This window comes from Littorina saxatilis, linkage group LG8 (genome assembly GCF_037325665.1).
Source record: "Littorina saxatilis isolate snail1 linkage group LG8, US_GU_Lsax_2.0, whole genome shotgun sequence".
Lineage (NCBI taxonomy): Eukaryota > Metazoa > Mollusca > Gastropoda > Littorinimorpha > Littorinidae > Littorina > Littorina saxatilis.
The window spans coordinates 68634693-68654292 of NC_090252.1; the positions used below are offsets into that span (position 1 = coordinate 68634693).

A 19600-nucleotide genomic window follows, 5' to 3' on the forward strand; every position below is an offset into this window, starting at 1 on the left:
GAAGGGCTTACTTCGAAGCAAAGTGAGGAAGTAATTGATGGTAGTTTGCGACAACTTCCTACGTTTTGGGCGACATCGGAAGTACATCCTCAATTTTGCATGCATGGGACGGAAAAAGTGCTTACTTTTGAAGCAAGCGAGGAAGTAAGTGAAGGTAATTGTACTACAGCGAAACCCAGGAGTAAACACGCTGCTTCCAAAGTTTCTCAACATTAATATAAAAAGCAGAAAAAACGAAAAGAAAAAAAGATCAATGAAGAGGGATACTCCCCGCAAAAAAAATTAAATAAATAAAGGGTTGAAGCATGCAAGCAGCTGAGATCCCCCCCCCCCCCCAAAAAAAAAAAAAAAAAAAAGTTCAACATAATCATTTACTCTTCTCCTAACATTCAAGCCAACAAAGTCATTTGTCATAGACAATCATTCGATTCCAAGACAATCATCACAGGTTTGAACCGACCCTTTCGTTTAACCATTCAAAAAAACAACAGCAATAACGCTGTTAGTACTACAGCGCGCTCAACGTTCGCCTTTTTGAACTCGCGATGAGATTTGTTTCTTCTGGTGGCAAGCTTACCGTTAACAAACACATGCGTACTAGTTAGGATTCCCCCAATTTTCGCGACCTTGACCGAATACTCTCGAAGTCACCACTCCGGCGTTCATGCATAGTGAACAGTTGGAAAGTTAAACTTCGGGAGTTCCCACTTCCGAAAGAGGCCTCTACTTCCAGTGTTGCTGACTTCCTCCTCATGCATGCGGGCCCTGGCGGGGGCACGTTTCGCTGACTTTCAATGGGATCTTGCTTTTTAATTCAGCCAACCCTTCAGCTTTTGCTTTTGCGTACCATTCTACCACTTGACTTTTGGTTTGAATAGGGTTGTCGTGATGGGATTCATTTATTGGATTTATCTTTGGAAAGAGACCAAATAACGTTTCAAGGACCGCTTTTTGCGTCAGAGCTGGCAATGCCTCCGCTCACACCAAGGACATCAGTGTAATAATAGCCTCTCCACACTCTGCCTGCCTGTCTGTCTGTCTGTCTGTATTTCGGTCTGTCTGTCTCACTAACTATGTGTCTGTCTGTCTGACTCTGTGTGTGTGTGTGTGTGTGTGTGTGTGTGTGTGTGTGTGTGTGTGTGTGTGTGCGTGCGTGCGTGTGTGTGTGTGTGTGTGTGTGCCTGCTTATGTCTCTCTCACACGCACCGAGGAAACAAAGGGGGAAAACAGTATTAAGTACGTAAAGATGGAATGATCGGAGTTGTGATTCAGGGGAAATAGCTGGTGTGCCTTTGTGATTTTTCTGGTTTGGGTTAGTCGGTTTGTCTTGTGCTGTTCTCTCATGGAAGAGTCAATTTCAATAGGTATGCTTGTGTATTATATTGACAGATCGTGGCATTACTATTAGAAGGTTGTCACCCCTGTGTCACGAATGGTTTGTCCCAGTGTTTGTTTAAAGATATTAGCAGAACAGGATATATCGGAGAGTAAGGAGAGATTTGGCATGCATAAATGTGCATCTTTGTTTGTGCAGTGAATGAGTTTCAATGCGTTTGAATGAGAAAAAACCCGCTTTGGGTAAAGTTTTAAAATGACAATATATTGTGATATCCAAGGACACAGATTATTCAACTACCGCGCCTTTTGAAATAGTTTGTAAGATAAGTGAACGCTGCTTCCTCGATTCAGTTATCTCTGATTCGTATACAACTAGTCAGTCTTGACTGCTAACTGAGTTTGAGGATTTGAGATGCTTAAATTGGACTGTTTTCTTATCTTTTTCTACAATGAAATGCTTAAAATATTGCTGAGTGTGTGTGCCTTGTGAATTCCTTGAGTGCGTATTGTCACGTTCGCGAAGATTTGCTTGTGTAAGTGTGCAACAGTGTGTGACCGAGGGTGTAGACATGTATAGACAAGTGTGTACATGTGTTAACCCTGCTAGTGTCATGGAGAATATTAGAAACTCAGTTAGCAACCATGTGTATGCCTCGACACCCACCGCCCCCCCCCCCCCAATTCTCTCTCTATCTCGTTAGCTGCATCTTTCCATAAGTATGACCATATTAATTCGATATTGTTTCCTTCAAGTGTTTGTTGGTTGATCTGGTTGCGTTTTTTGTATGTTTGTGTGTTCCTGTTTGTTTGTGTGTTTGTTTGTCTGTTTGTTTGTTTGTTTGTGGTACGTTGAATATAATTTCTTTCATTTTGTCCTTTGCATTTTCCATTTTGGAATGGTTTTGTTTATAGGTTCGTTTATTCGTGAGTATGATTGTTTTTGCTAGTAGCGTATTTCTTGAACGTAGCTAAAATCTAGTGGATACCTGTTCAGGAAATATGACACTACAGACACAGACCATTGTGACAGCTTAAATATCTTTCTAACGTCAACATACCAAGAAAACAGATGTTCTATCTTTTATTGTTTAGTTCATATCAGCAAGTGACTTCAAACACATCTAGTTTACTCATAAACAAGCACTCAATCAGCCAAGCAAATCACCAGGAAAAAAGTCTTGGATAGTATGTTTCAGTTACAGTTTTACAACAGAGTCAGACATTATGATCAGGTCGTTCAAGCAAGGTGAAACAAATGTTTCTTCTCATACTTTAAGAGACACCAATTCCGTAAACAGCACCCGTGCTATGAAGATTTTGAAAAAAACCGTTTACAACATGCAAGGAAGGTGATGAAAATCCTTGGTCAGGACATTCGTATGTGTTCATGACAGTCACCATGTCTTCGCCTCTCCATTTGATTGAGACAGGGTTGTGTTAGAACCCCCACTCTTTGCACATACCATTCACATTGTGTACAACTTCATACAATATGTGGTAACCGCTGGATGAAGCCAAAGTTGTCATTTAACTGGGCGCATAATTTGACAAGCAAGAATCGGGCAGAACAAAGCGTATCACCGCAACAATTTATATTCGTTTTTTTTTATTTTTTAACTGTCTACAAAAATGTATATGTCGTGCCGAATTCACATAATTGTCGACTTCGCGGAATCGGCAACATTTTTGCCCATTTCGCGTAATCGGTAAAACGCTGCCCATTACGCGAAATCGGCAGAGTTTAGCCAAAAACGCAGAACGGCTTCTAAAACTTGCCCATTTTGCGAAAATCGGCAGCCACTTTTTGGTTTTAAAGTTCGCAAATGCCTGAGAAATCATCACACTTAGACAACTAGATACTCGAATGGATAGATATTGCAATAATCGATAAGTTATGGCAAGTTATTGCAGAAAGTGTAGTTTTTGTGCATTTTCGGAGTTATGCTCGACCTAAGCCAACATAGACCATAAAAACATGGTAGGGAGGTAAAGCAATGTTAATGCAATGTTCTGGTGACACAAAAAGTAACAGACTGGCTGTCGCTTTTGCAAAATTGGCAAATATTAGAAGCCTTTCCGCATTTTCTGCAACACTGCCGATTTCACGTAATGGGCAGCGTTTGGCCGATTACGCGAAATGGGCAAGAATGTTGCCGTTGCCGCGAATTCGGCAATTCTGTGAATTCGGCACGACATGTTATATATATATATATATACGACTAGTGTCTGTCTGTCTGTCTGTTCGCGATGCACGGCCAAAGTTCTCGGTGGATCTTTTTTCAAATTTGGACACCGTATTCAGCTACACCCCGGACACAACCTCATCGATGAGATATTTCAACACGTGCTCTCAGCGCGCAGCGCTGAGGTCTGGATCCACTAGTGCACTACCAGTAACTCTTCCTTATCTTCTCCAGTGTTTTCAGCCGCGATTATCTCCCTTCCTCCGTGTGGCGTCAATCCATATTCCCGTTACTACGTTACTATTTTTAGAAGGTTACTGCACGTTACTATTTTTAGAAGGTCTCCAGTGTTTTGCGTGTTTATCTCCTTTTCTTCGTCCCAGGCGCAGCCTGGTATTCAGCTCTACTTCTTTCCGGCGAAGCCGGTACCCGGCGAAGCGGGTAATCATCTAGTATATATATATATGCATTAGAAAATTGACATGTACATCACAGCCACGTACATGTTTTGTTGATTTATGTTGAGAGGCTTTCGACCCAAAGGCTAACATACATTTATCAATCGTGAAAAAAGCAAACAATCTCTAATACAATCATATACATCACAATTATTATTTACAATGGTTGAATACCAACGAGTCTATTTATCTACAAAAGCGTGTGGCAATAATGTCTAACTCGATTCAACACACTCTGAACATGTCAAAAGCAAAATGTTATCGACATTTTTGTCAATCGGTGTCAGATCTCTTTAAAGCTCACTATCATAGGCGAAAACATGACCAACTATTAATACACGTTCACAACAGGTAAAATATCGTGTGTTCCTATGCACATAATATATAGTTGTATCGTGCCCTTCGAAACATAACAATACTACTTTGTTCTCTTTTTTTGTTTTTTTACAGAAGAATGGATGCTTCAAATTGTTTAAGCAAAGAGACAAAGAGAGACAGAGAGCGAGCGAAAGAGAGAGCAAGAGAGAGAGAGAGAGAGAGAGAGAGAGAGAGAGAGAGAGACAGAGAGAGCGACAGAGAGAGAGAGAGAGAGAGACAGACAGAGAGAGACAGATAGTGACAGAGAGAGAGAGAGAGAGACAGAGATACAGAGAGAGGAAAGAGAGAAAGAGAGAGAGTGAGTGGGTTGGAGGGAATGAGGGAGAGACAGACTGAGAGAGTGCGTGTGTGTGTGTGTGAGAGAGAGAGAGAGAGAGAGAGAGAGAGAGAGAGAGACAGAGAAAGAGCGAGCGAGAGAGAGAGAGAGAGACAGAGAGCGAGCGAGAGAGAGAGAGAGAGAGAGAGAGAGAGAGAGAGAGAGAGAGTATGCAGACGTAATCATCCCTTTTCACTGGTTAGGATCTTCATATGCCTAATCTGAAACACAAATATAAAGAGCTCATCGGCAACACATAGCATAGAATGCACATTTCTAATGTTATTGAAATAGGAAATAATTTGAAAAGACATAAACCATGCCACATGTCTATGTATGTATTGCTTTCTTTCACCACGCGAACACCGAACCATATTCAGTATTAGCCAAAAACATTCGGTTTACTAACATGTCGAGAGCAATTAATATAATTATAGCTAATCTGAGGTGAAACTAAATCCCCGAAAGCTCAATATCTACCAAGCTCTCTGTCTCTCTGTCTCTCTGTCTCTGTCTCTGTCTCTCTCTGTCTCTCTCTCTGTCTCTCTCTCTCTCTCTCTCTCTCTCTCTCTCTCTCTCTCTCTCTCTCTCTCTCTCTCTCTCTCTCTCTCTCTCTCTGGGATGTATATGTCCTGACCAAGCTGCGAATAAACAAACTAGGTTTTACCTATCTAAACATGAAACTGAAAGTGAAAACCTCAATACCTACCAGTGTATATGTCAGGACTTCACGTGTCCTGACCAAGCTGAGAGTACTCTGCACGCTGACCGACCTCCGACATGTCCAGACCGTGGTAAAGATCTATGTAGTCTGAAGAACAAACATAGAGCAAACTTGATTGCATCAATATATTGATGATGAGTTATCAATTGATGAATTGGTTTGGGTTTAATAAGTACCTTTGATGTGTGTATTCGTCTGAGCGTGCGTGTTTACATTGGTCTGTGTGTGTGGTGTTGGTTTGGTGCGTGTTTACATTGGTCTGTGTGTGTGGTGTTGGTTTGGTGCGTGTTTACATTGGTATGTGTGTGGTGTTGGTTTGGTGCGTGTTTACATTGGTCTGTGTGTGTGGTGTTGGTTTGGTGCGTGTTTACATTGGTCTGTGTGTGTGGTGTTGGTTTGGTGCGTGTTTACATTGGTCTGTGTGTGTGGTGTTGGTTTGGTGCGTGTTTACATTGGTCTGTGTGTGTGGTGTTGGTTTGGTGCGTGTTTACATTGGTCTGTGTGTGTGGTGTTGGTTTGGTGCGTGTTTACATTGGTCTGTGTGTGTGGTGTTGGTTTGGTGCGTGTTTACATTGGTCTGTGTGTGTGGTGTTGGTTTGGTGTGTGTTTACATTGGTCTGTGTGTGTGGTGTTGGTTTGGTGTGTGTTTACATTGGTCTCTGTGTGTGGTGTTGGTTTGGTGCGTGTTTACATTGGTCTGTGTGTGTGGTGTTGGTTTGGTGCGTGTTTACATTGGTCTTTGTGTGTGGTGTTGGTTTGGTGTGTGTGTTTAAGTACTGGTTTCATTCCGTATACTTGTTGCCATATGATTGACCAAATTACTCACACTGATCATAATGTCAGCAAACAGATAAGGTTATCAAAAGACTACGGACATGCAGAAAACAAGCCAGAACAAATACATGCAAAGCGGTTTAAAACAGTAGTTGTAGCTTACCCCAAAGTTAAGACAGAACTGTGCTCTATACACTTACCAGCATCTGAAGCGGCGTTAACTGGACGCTGCCCCATTTCGGAATAGACGGATGGTAGACCAACATCTTGCATGTGCAAACCATAATAGGTATCTGCGGCTCCTGTTCACAATCACTTATTTTTGATACTCAGTGTGTCTTAGTTAAGTTCTTAAATTGATACTAAAACAAGTAGATCAGGAAACGCATACTTAAATACACACATAAATACATACTCAAATACATCAAAACAAAAAGATAAAACAACAGAAACTACTCTGGGTATATTCTTCATCAATATGTCGGCGGCCTGTCGCTGACTTCTCCAGGATGGTATGGACACCTAGATACGGAATGACGGTACGTGATGCATGCACAAAGCAACACACAACCAAAGAGTACGATAACTTAGATACGAAACAAAACCAATCAAATAAACAAATTATTGAATATAACATTGAATACATATATTTGACTGACTTACTGATTGACTGATAGCCTGAAAGCATGACTGACTGTATTCATGACGGAATAAATGTCAATCACTTGGCTTGACGAAGACACTGACACAGGCATGAGTAAACGGGCATGTGTGTTTGTGTGTGGTAGTATGTGTGTGTGTGTGTGTGTGTGTGTGTGTGTGTGTGTGCGTGTGTGTGTGTGTGCGCGTGGGTGTGTGTGTGTGCGTGTGTGTGTGTGTGTGTGTGAAACTACCCTCTGCTTCTATTGTTGTGAGATCTTATTAAACTGCAATGACTAAAGCATTTGTGAAGTCATCGGTTCAATGATTAAATGATTCGTGTGTTCATCCTTAATTCGTTGCCTGTATGTTTAGAAAATGTATGAATAGGCATGATGTAAATAAAGAGAGAGAGAGGGAGATGGAAATAGAGAAAGAGAAAGAGAAAGAGAGGAAGCGACACAACAAACAATTGGCAGTTGAGGTCGCTTCTTCCGTGCTTGTAACTTCTTCTGCTTTTGGTCCTGAAAATTGATGGACAATTACACACATTCAAAACAAAAAAAGTGTGATACATATACTGTTTGTTAACTCTCTCTTATCAAAGAAAAACAGCAGATCCTGTATATGTCAATGTATAACTTTAGTATTTTTGTTAACTTCAAAAACGTTTTTTTAAAAGAGGACATACATAAAGTAACAACAATAATGAGCATGTTGTAGGCTACCCGCCCTTGTCTGACAAAACAGGCTGTATTGGCATTTGAACACTCAGCCTTCAACATGGGAAGCCGACGCCTTTTTTTTTAAATTAATAGACTATCGTGCTTGTCAACATATACGCATAATAATCACACACGTTTTTGTCTGTGAATTTTTTCTCAGATCATTTTTACAAAAACAGTTTATTACATACTCACTTTCACGTTTGACGATCACAGCGATGACAATAACGACGGCGGCAATGAAGACACAACCAGCAACGCTTCCTGCCACGGCTGCTACAGGAAATCGAGAATCTTGTTCTTGGTTGACGTGGAAAGCTTATCGAGAGAAAAAAAAGTACATCTTTGTCAGTTTGTCTAAGGATACCATACATCTCTCTATTGTCAGTCTGTCTAAGGATACCATACATCTCTCTAGTGTCAGTCTGTCTAAGGATACCATACATCTCTCTAGTGTCAGTTTGTCTAAAGATACCATACATCTCTCTAGTGTCAGTTTGTCTAAGGATACCATACATCTCTCTAGTTTCAGTTTGTCTAAGGATACCATACATCTCTCTAGTTTCAGTTTGTCTAAGGATACCATACATCTCTCTAGTGTATGTCTGTCAACTGAGCAATCACGTTCGATATCTTTGTGTGAATTTGACATCCTAAGATATACTTATTATTTAACGTCCTGGACATTCATAACCCTTGATGTGTGACTTTTGATGCCCGAACATATGTTTTCGTTTGATTATTGTCTTTCCTAATGTGTCTGTTTAATACAATAATGTGTAATTTGTGTTTGAGAGAGAGAGAGAGAGAGAGAGAGAGAGAGAGAGAGAGAGACAGAGACAGAGAGAGAGAGAGACAGAGAGAGAAAAAGAAACAGAGAGAGAGAGAGCAAGTGAGAGAGAGAGAGCGATATAGAAAGAAAGAGAGAGAGAGAGAGAGAGAGAGAGAGAGAGAGAGAGAGAGAGAGAGAGAGAGGGAGACAAGACAAGACAAGACAAGACAAGACAAGACAAGGACCATTCTTTATTAACGCGGGTAATGGCATAAGCAAACAGGTGATTTTTTTGCATCCAGCGTTCGCCCAGGAGAGGGCCTAATCTGATGATAATGTTTTATAAAGGTTTGAAAATATAATTATACACAAAATACAGAGCGAAAGCATGATAGAGAGAGAGACAAAATGATATGGAGACATATGAAGAAACTGTGTGTGTACGTGTGTGTGTGTGTGTGTGTGTGTGTGTGTGCGTGTGTGTGTGTGTGTGTGTGTGTGTGTGTGTGTGTGTGTGTGTGTGTGTGTGTGTGTGTGCGTGTGTTATTAATTCGGTAAGCACGTGTATTTTGTTCTGTTTTAATGTGTGAAATGTACTTAAGCCAAGCAATGTTCCTAATGTACTGCACATGGTTGAAATAAATCGTATACAGTTGGAGATGAGAAGTACCGTTGTTTTAAGCTGTCCAGAAAAATGAAAATGCTATTGAAAATATGCAATGTATACAACAGCCACATACATATTGTTTTGATTTCTGTGTAGAGGCAGTGGACCCAAAGGCCAACAAAAAATATAATCATCGTGAAAAAGTAAACATATCATATAAGTATAGATACATCACAATATTCAATTACAATGGTTGGATAACAACGTGTTTGTTTTTCTATAAAAGCGTGCGGTATTTTCTTTCTAACTCCTATTTGTGGTTTTGTTTCTGTACCTAAGCAAATGGAAAGTATTACAAAGAAGAGTGTCTTCTCCGTGATACATGTCCGTGTTATTGTCAAGGTTCAGTGATGTCCGAAGATATTCGGACTAAACCATCATCTGCAATAGGCAACATGGACCATTCTGGTAGTTGTTGCTGACAACACATGCTTATATCCTACATACAAGAGAGAGACCAAGACATAACAATATCGCTCAAATAACACGTCACGCTACACCTTTTTATTTAACCTCTTGGACGTGACAGATTGCACGAGGCTTTGGAAGAGATCGAGGTTTTAAAATAAGCATATGTACGCCTGGACTGCGGGACGTTTTGAGTTAAATACACGTAAGTACAGTGTGTAGAATACACAGAATACTGCATGGCTTGCCACACAACAAGCAATGTAGAATATTGTCTATTTTCAACACAGAATATTATGTAAGAATATAAATATAAACGCTTTTTTTGTTTTCAACGAAGCAAAAGGGTCCGCTTATCGGTTGCAGTAGGGTATTGGAGTTAGCGTATGGTGTCAGCCATAATTAGTCTCGGCTTTCCCTATTTTGGGGGGACAACAAACGTCCCGTGTTGTTTTGACAAGGATTAAGAAAAGGTGTCGTCATAACCGCGTTAAATGTAATCCCTTCAAGTGTTTTTTTTTCCACAGCTGCAAGTGATTGTGAATCTCTGGCATTCTCTGCAAAAAGAACAATCGGAAAGGGTAACATATGTTTCTCGCGCGGTGTAGTATGTGAGAATTTCGTGAGAGAATCCTTTACCGACGATTTACTTTCTTAAAGTGAGTAGCTGCAGCTAGGCTGCGGCGAACAATGTTTTTTCCACTTTATTTTGACTCGATGTTCATTGTCCCCCAACAAACCTTCAACTTGAGTCTGTCAGCTATGCTGGATCCCGTCGCGATATAACCTTCGTGGTTGAAAACGACGTTAAACACCAAATAAAGAAAGAAATAATATGCTGGATCAAGGGGTCCTGCAAGTCGAGAATTGCTACGCTGAAAACAGCTGATACTTGCTAAATAAGAACATACAATATATACATGAGAACAATTTCCGTAGTTACACAATCAAAACCACATGCCGTGGACATACAAATGGCAACAACATCACCAACAAAGACAACAGCAAGCAATAACATTCGAGTATGATAATAAAATCACGACATGTTTTAAATATATCAATGCCGACAATTAACTGAACCAAGAGGAAGCACATTTAATGATATGATGTCATTTGAACAATGATTTCGTATACATATTCATTTCTGCATACTCATGTTAGCAAGTGTGTGTATGTGTGTGTGTGCGTGTGTGCGTGTGTGTGTATGTGTGTGTGTGCGTGTGTGTGTGTGGGTGTGTGTGTGTGTGTGTGTGTGTGTGTGTGTGTGTGTGTGTGTGTGTGGGATGATGCAATATACAGACATCCAGGTTAACTCGGTTTTGAAAGTTATGCCAGATGACTATAAGTTGGGTCCTCTCTCTGTTTTTGCCGAGACAACTGCAAGCGTTGGTATTCGTCATCATTTGTTCCCATGTGTTTCTCAGGTGTCACATTCTGATACACGTCTTCTTCTTCCGTTGACTTCTCTGCATCTTGTTGTTGCGCATGTGTGTTGCTGTCACCATGTTTGGTTGGTTGAGGTTGGGAAGCCTGCACGTTGGTGCAACCGTTGATCTGTGCACTCTGTTCCACTTTGTTATCCTGCTAGAAATAAATCATCATTCAATTGTCTCTTAACAAAATATGAACAAGAATCACTCAATCACATTCAAAGGTGTTGAGAAGGGGATACCTAGCTGTTTGTGCCGTGCACATTGTCGGAAACAGATAGAGAGGACTACTATATGCACTGATGTAACTTAATTAGCAGCATGCACTGTCATAACTGCATGTGTTGGATATAAAAGAACAGACCTGTTGTAATGCTTGTCTTAGCGTAGTATAACACTTCATGTCCCAAAAAGCCTCTTGTACTGGGGACAATAATAGCACATTAGCATAGCATGATACAGGAAGAAGATGTTGGAATAAAGATAGACCAACATAAAGACGAAGAATATGGGGGGAGGGAGGGAATAATCAATTCATTATTCTACCAACACAACAACACTCCTTCACAAAAAAATACATGTTTAAATAAACAAATCAATAAAGACATCAATAAATAATCAAATTCAATAGACAATGTCGTGTAAAGAATTAGATGTACAAGCCAACCTGATTATTTGCAAGGGCTGTCGTCTCTGCTACATTGATGTACACATCGGTGTCAGGGTTCGGTTGCAAAGACTCTGTCAAACAGTTGCTGTATACATTTTCTGAAAAACGAAACAAAAATGTAGTTACGGCTTAAATAAGGTAACAATATAATTATGGTTTGTTATCGCTGCGAAACCAAAGTTATTCAAATGCTGTAATAATCTTCCAGATCAGCTCTCGTCAATAATCTGCACAAAAGTTAAATTGTATCCCGGGAATTAAAAAAAAACAACATGTTGCGGATTGAGTTGATTTTCAATCAAAGGTATGTATTACTTTTCGGCATGAGTTTCCTTCGGTAACAACACACTGCCACATTTCATCTACATTAAAAACAATTGCTTGAAGTTCATCTCACCACTATCACTCCCACCATCATGACCTCCGGGTGTTTCGTGGTTGTTTCCCTTGGGTGTCATTTTCTGACTTTTCTCCTTCAGTTGAGACATTTCAGCCTTGTTGTTTGTACCATCATCTCTTGGTTCCGTTCCAGTCTGGTCGTGGTATCCAGCTGCGTTTGCCTCCTTTCTCTGGAGTGGAGAGGGTACCTTTGGCACCGCGTGTGGTTCCATGTCCTGTGTTTGCTTCCCATTGGGGTTGTTGTCACCGAGGTTATGCATGTCGTCCTTAGCCCCAGCTGGCTTCTGATTTTTCTTTGTTTTCTTGACTTGAGCGTAGGTATGGTTTTCAGCTCCTAGCGCTATCACTGCTCCATCGTTTTGGGTGCCGCTGTTAATGTTATCGTGTCTTGTAGTGCTCTCTCCAGTCTCAGTTAGAGATGTGTCTTGAGAATGTGACGGTGGAGGAGCAGAGGGTGAGTTTTGTGACATCGTATCATTAGAAGAATTTGCCTCGATGATTGACTGTATATGAACTTCGTCGGAACCTTGGTAACATACATTGTTGTGCATTTCAACATCTGAAAGTAACAGAGAAATTATGTGAGGCAAAACGCATGTGTTTAGACAACCGCTAATACTGAAATACAAATGCATTTTAATGCATAACATGGTGCATAGCAAAACAAATGAGAAGTCGAACAGTTTTTGTGTGGGACATCTCACCCTATATGTACGAACGCTCGCACGCACGCTGTCAAGGGAAAACGTGGTAGTGGGTTTAGTTATAATTACGGTACCCATAAGCGATCGTAGAATCAGTATCATTTCTGAGCAGTCTCTAAATCCTTATTGAAATGGTCTCGCGGAATAGCCGACTCACCTATTTGCATAGGTATATTTACTGCTTTGTTTTGGTAAGTGTCGCTTGTGCTGTGCGAGAGACTGTAAGCTGACACCCTGCTGTAGAAATGTAGTAGCCGAGAGCCGTCGCGATATAACCTTCGTGGTTGAAAACGACGTTAAACACCAAATAAAGAAACAAATAAAGAAAGAAAGTAGCCGAGAGGTTGACATTGCGGGGGTGATAAGTCAGGAACGACTGGTGCGAGTGAATGTGTTTGCTTTGATGTGAGGTGAACGTGTATTGTTATTTAGAGAAATTCGTTAGGTTTTAATCAATGCCTGCAGCTGGGGAAGAAGAAACAATGGCAGCGGACATCATCTTGTGTCGGAGGACAGTAAGATGTGCGTCACTGGACTGTGTAACTCCATACCCCCCTCCTACATTTTGTTCTTCTGGTTAATAATTGTGTTGTCCACCATCATGAACACTTGTGTAACTTAGCATTGTTATGGTCACGTCAAATAAGCATCTGCTTGAGTTCGTGTCCCAGCTGCGTTTTTGTCAATTGTTTCATGTCATGTATTTTGAATAAAATTGTGTTTAAACCAAGGACTGTGTTGTGAACTGCCCAAGGATTCTGATAGAAGACTTAGTCATGTGCCAGACTGTGTTATTCTTCAATGTGACCAGAGGTATTGTGTTATGTTGATTTATGATGAAGATGATAGGATGGATTGAATATTGAAAAGTTTAAAATGTTCATTCGTTGTGTGCCGTGTGACTTGTTCGAGTGCGTGTTGTCCTCATCCAGTAAGCATGTGTATGTTTGTGTATGAATGAGTGTGTACATGCAGAAACCTATCTCGAATATATACTATCGGGACGAATCTACATTATAAAGTATCATAACCAAATGAGACAGAGGGCCACTGATTCGATGCAACAAATAAAGGGACGTAAGCCTTATAAAGCCAGCATGACTATGATACAAGATCAAACGAGAGTTATACGGAACCAATGTTCACCGTGCTGAGATAATACGAAGTATTGAAATGAACAAGCGCTTTGGTTCTCAGACCCATACTTTTTTTAAAATAAAATGTGCTTGTTAAATTCCGTCTGTCAGTGTGTTCTCTGCTTACTGGTGAACTCTCACTCGATCACTCTGGTCTAGCGTTTTAAGTTTGTTTTGCTTATTAGTATGGCTGCAGATTCGCAGATTTGCCCCACTGTTGTCCCGGGAAAAAAACATATCTCCCAAGTGTTAACGGTAAAGTATAAAGACAATTTATTGTTGTGAATGGACGGTATTAAAGACGCATGCTTACTCTGTAATTCCACCTGTGTCTATATGTTTGTCTATCCGCCTGTCTGTTTGGTTTTTTCTTCTTCTGTTCCTCTCTAACTCTTAGCTTCCCTAAATTAAAAGTAAAATGATGAAATATAAATTATAACGTCTAGTATTGTCTTAATACTACACACAAATATATGTCGTACTTTTCTGCCTCCTTTTAAAGAGAAGTATGGCGATGCAAACGACAAGGGCAATGACAGCTGCTGCACTGACTCCACCAGCCAGACCAGCATCAGATGATTGGTTCTCTGCGATCTGTCCTGTCTCTGCTGGGGAGCAAAGCAAAACTCTGATTAATCTTACCGTCAAAGTATGTCTGCATGTTTTAAGTGTAGGGGGATTTAATAGACATATTGGGGGATTTGTGCAAGAAGTATTATTTCAAATAAGTTTAACATAGCTTCGTTTGTCAGTACATTCCATTCTCTCTCTCTCTCTCTCTCTCTCTCTCTCTCTCTCTCTCTCTCTCTCTCTCTCTCTCTCTCTCTCTCTCTCTCTCTCTCTCTCTCTCTCTCTCTCTATTTCTTGGTTTACTTTTTTCGGGTTATATATTTTGTTAGGAAAATTAAGAGAATGACGTGTACGTGCAAAATATTGTGTGTTTTTTAATAATATTGAAAGTCAGAATGGTAAAGCTTAGGGCATCTTTGTTTGGGTGTAAAACCAAAACATTGTGTACATCACAGCAGCTCTGTTCAGGCTTTGACATGCACTAAGAGATTCCACTTAAAATCCACGTGTTAATATCTTGGCTTATTCCTGTGCACACTATGATCCTTGTGTGGAATTTATTGTAAATAATTAAATAGGTACCGGTTACACAATCATAGTCCCCATAGAAGCAAAGGTAGACTCTAGAGTGTTGATATGTGTCCCGAGGGAAGGATGCATTGTATATGTTGTGTAAAGCCTGACAGATCCATGACGACCTGCACGGTGGTATTAACGGCAAGGGGGATTTCTGTTGCAAACCTTGAGGTGTACATGCAACAACAAAAAACATACCGTTTCAAATGAAATCGTGGAAAACGGAATCACAAACCTACCTAGTGGAATTGTGTAATATGCCATTGCCATCAGTTCTGGAAATTCTGAGTTGAAGGCTGTGCACTCAATTTTCTCTACATCCATCACCGAGCTAAAGTCAAGGCTGCAATTGCTGAGTGTTGGTGTAGTGACAAATTCTGTGCAGTTGAAGTTCCAGCTGAAGTTAGCTGAGGGGAAGGCTTCATCATACATGCAGGTGAGCTTGAAGTTTGAAGCGTCTCGAATAGTATCATTTCCATCACTGTCTTCTGTACGGTTGTCCACGTGCAACTCAGCTGTGGCAGGGCCATCTGGAGAAACAAAATATCCCGCAAATAAAACGCCAAAGCTATATCCATGATTATGAGTCGAATACAAAGATCTTCACACCATAACGGTAGTATAATATCAATTCAAATCTCTCTTTGCCCTGGCACCATTCACACGCAAACGATTGTACAAACATGCTACCGTCTTCACTGAGACACGTTTGTCTCAACTGACATTGACGACGTATGACAAAAAGATGATTATCAGGTAATTACACAAAACCATGCAGTATTACACATGAATTCTTTACAAAAGTCTGTGTTCAAATCCTTGCATTTTGTTTCCATCCGTCAGTGTGTCCCTAGCTGCATGTCTGTCAGCATTGGGTGACCGATTCTCTCCCCCTCTCTCTCTTCCTCTATGTCTGCTTGTCTGTCTGTGTCTCTCCGTCTCCCCGCTCTCTATGTCTCTGTCTCCGTCTCTCTCTCTCTCTCTTTCTCTCTCTCTCTCTTTCTCTCTCTCTCTCTCTCTCTCTCTCTCTCTCTCTCTCTCTCTCTCTTTCTTTCTCTTACTTGGTTGCAATTGTTGATGGACATTTGTTTGGGTTTAGACATTTTTAGGATATGTGACCCTCCACCACGAAATGAGTCGCATGTCACCTTTGCATGATTTTCATATTTTTACATTTTTCTAAAGGTTTTTTTATGCTCTATCCAGTGGTGGAACCCGTTTTAGAAACGAGCGAAAACTGTTCGAGTTATAAGTCGGTGACTAAGGTGACCCTCCCACTGTTACCAGACACTCCCCGGACTTATATAAAGCCTAGCGCAGAACCGCGCGAGGTGACATGCGACTCATTTCGTGGTGGAGGGTCACTTATGTACTCATTAAGAGAATGACGTGCAAAATATTGCTTGTTTTCAAATAATATTGAAAGTCGCGATGGTAAAGCTTTGGATATCTTTGTTTGGGTGTAAAACAAAAATATTGTGTACATCATAACAGCTCTGTTCAGGCGCACTTCAAATCCACGTGTTAATATCTTGGCTTCTTCATGTGCAGACTATGATCCTTGTGTGGAATTTAGTTTAAAGAATTAATAAATAGGTACCGGTTGAGTAATAAAGTTCGTTCGTTCGTTCTCTCTCGCTCAATTTCTCTCTCTCTCTCTCTCTCTCTCTCTCTCTCTCTCTCTCTCTCTCTCTCTCTCTCTCTCTCTCTCTCTCTCTCTCTCTCTCTCTCTCTCTCTCTCTCTCTCTCTCTCTCTCTCTCTCTCTCTCTCTCTCTCTCTCTCTCTCTTTCAATAATACCATCCATTTTACTCACATGCAACCAGAAGAGTGTAGGCAACAGAAGACCGAATTTCACCAATCAGTCCCTTAGCCCACACAGAGGAGCAGACGTATTCTGTCCCATTCAGTTCTCTGCTTAAGTGTGCGACCTCCAGAACAGCGGTGTCCGTCCTGTTCTCCCAGTACATACTGGCTGCAGGGCTGACTTGCTGTGATGCTGGGTGGTGGCAGCTGCAGTTCAGGTCACTTCCCTCTGCCAAATACTTTGGGCAGGTAGATGTTTGAAGTTGTGGGTAGCCCGGTTTTACTATGAATTCAACACATTCTACTTAACTACGACATCAACCCACAAACACATCTTTAAAGTCCCGACTGCTAGCTCTTCTGGTGTACAGTACCCGGCGAAAGAAACGCAACTCATTCTCTGTTGCAAGTAATTTTTCGTCCTTTTCCAATTAACCATATCCACATATCGAGGCTCTTGGAGTTACTTCCCTTGTTTTAGGAAGCAAATTCCCGGTCACCTTTCAAAATGCCGCCTAACAAGCGCTGTGCTTGGGGACAATGTAAAACGGATGATAGGTATCCTGAACGCTGTGTTGGCGTGAAATTCATCCCATTTGTGAAACCGGGAAAGCATCTGTACCATCTAGATCGCTGCCTTCGCTGGATAAAAGCCTGCAATCGCCCAGCTTACCAGTTGAACGTCAACACAATCAAGTCGTACACGTACATTTGCAGCAAGGTCAGATCTCGCACGACTTTGATTCAAGGCCTATTGCTAATTTTTTGATGGTTTGGTCTCAGTGTCACAAAAATATGACGATCTAATCAATCACTGATTTAAAAAATAAGTATGTTGCCCTATATCCATTGACATTCTTAGTGAAATAGATCTATTTGAAATAGTATTTCACTGCCCCGACCGGCGAACTTGTTGCCGGCTGTATTGAGCTTGTGTGTTCGTGTAGGCTTACTCAAAAAGTCAAAATCACAGTCGTCTCCGAAACAAGCAATAATCAGAGTTGGGGGGGGAAACATTTCGTTTGTTCAGTTTTGTTTTGTTCTTGATAATTTGTTTATCTCTCACACACACACACACACACACACACACACACACACACACACACACACACACACACATACATACATACACGCACACACATTGCACGTACGCGCACATACACACACCTACTGAGATATGCCTAACATACACGCACGCTTGCAAACACACACATAATACGCAAACGCAAATTTCCTCAATACAAGGCGAAAGACACACACACACCACACACAAATAAACACACACGCAGTCCCACACACACACACACACACACACACAACCCTCACACACACAAATAAACCCACACACGCAGTCAACCCCCCACACACAACACACACACAACCCTCACACACACAAATAAACACACACACGCAGTCAACCCACACACACACACAACCCTCACACACACAAATAAACACACACACGCAGTCCAACCCCCCCACACACACACACACACACAACCCTCTCTGACACACACACCCGCCCAACCCCAGCGTCCAACTCAACTTTCACCAACAACCATACCCTACTCTCACTATCGCTCTCTCTCTCTCTCTCTCTCTCTCTCTCTCTCTCTCTCTCTCTCTCTCTCTCTCTCTCTCTCTATCTCTCTCTCTCTATCTCTCTCTCTCTCTCTCTCTCTCTCTCACACACACACACAAGCTCACGCAAGCACAGCCACACACACACACACAGCACGCGCATACACACACACTGACACACATCACACACAGCACACGCATACACACACACTGACACACATCACACACACACACCCACACACGCCTTTCGCAGTTCGCTCACAGTTCTTCTCTTTTCCATCGTCGCCATCTTCGAAGCTTGCTTCGCTTTTCAGGGGAGATAACCCGTTTATCACATTCGCTGCTGACTTGTGGGTCAAGGCTATTGTCGTAAAATATGAACCACATGCATAAGGTACATAAGAAAGGATGACAGACTCGTGGAGGATATTTTACTGGCTGTACGATTAGTGCAAATTATTTAATCGTTTTTACATTTAGTCAAGTTTTGACTAAATGTTTTAACCGAGAGGGGGGAATCGAGACGAGGGTCGTGGTGTATGCGTTCAGTTTCATTCTGTGAGTTCGACAGCTACTTGACTAAATGTTGTATTTTCGCCTTACGCGACTTATTTGTTTACCTTTTCATAAACTGTATTATATTAGGGTACGGGTCGATCGAGTCGTGATTGCAGGCGAACGTGTCACTTCGACACGCTACAAAAATCGTAAAAATGCATGTTTTTCAACCTGGTAAAGACAGTTGTGGAGGAAATGTATCGCTCAACATGATTATTTAAATTGAATTATTCGCAAAAGCGTAACATAATTACAAAATTAAACATAAATCACTGAGACGAACAAGCTCCTTTGCACGGAATTGACGTTATGGTTTGTTTTAAAATCAGATGCTTTTTGTGACTAAGTGTCTGTTCTACTATAATTAGAGAAAAAAATCTCAAGCTTTTTTGTGTTGCTTTTTTTTTTAACCAATGACCTGTTAGCGTTGTGATTTGTGAGAAAGTACAATGAAGCCAAACGCATACGTCCTCCCTCCCTTAACACATACATACACATGCATAACACAAATACCCACACACAGACACATCTATACAAACTCACACATAAATAAACAGACACACGAACAAACAAAGTCCCTCAGATGTGCAGGTTCGTTTCGCAGTGCTAAAATAGACGCCAACTGTCATTTTGAAGATCGTTTTCCGAAACTGCAATAATGTAACGCTTTTGCGAATAATGCTAATGGAATGATCATGTTGAGAAATGAATTTCCTACACATGTGTCTTTACCCGGTTGAAAAACAGGCATTTTTTTATTTTTTTATTTTTTTTTTATTTTTATTTTTT

General features: G+C 41.0%; 1 protein-coding gene and 1 long non-coding RNA gene across 2 annotated transcripts in view; both read right to left on the reverse strand.

Annotated features, from left to right (window-relative positions):
* Window positions 1-4757: 4757 nt before the first annotated feature.
* LOC138972462 (uncharacterized) lies at window positions 4758-6538 on the reverse strand. Its single transcript, XR_011457625.1, has 3 exons — window positions 6372-6538; window positions 5383-5484; window positions 4758-4894 (listed from the first exon to the last, which is right to left on the reverse strand). It is a non-coding gene; the product is annotated as an uncharacterized lncRNA (long non-coding RNA).
* A 1992-nt stretch (window positions 6539-8530) lies between these two features.
* Window positions 8531-19600, reverse strand: part of LOC138974242 (uncharacterized) — a 31773-nt gene continuing 20703 nt past the window's right edge. The window contains exons 4-9 of the mRNA XM_070346970.1: window positions 16683-16955; window positions 15107-15397; window positions 14204-14329; window positions 11880-12440; window positions 11480-11580; window positions 8531-10963 (exon numbers count right to left, since the gene is read on the reverse strand). Of these exons, the coding sequence (XP_070203071.1) occupies window positions 10709-10963; window positions 11480-11580; window positions 11880-12440; window positions 14204-14329; window positions 15107-15397; window positions 16683-16955 (1607 nt within the window). The 3' untranslated portion in view covers window positions 8531-10708. The remainder of the gene's footprint in view (window positions 10964-11479; window positions 11581-11879; window positions 12441-14203; window positions 14330-15106; window positions 15398-16682; window positions 16956-19600) is intronic.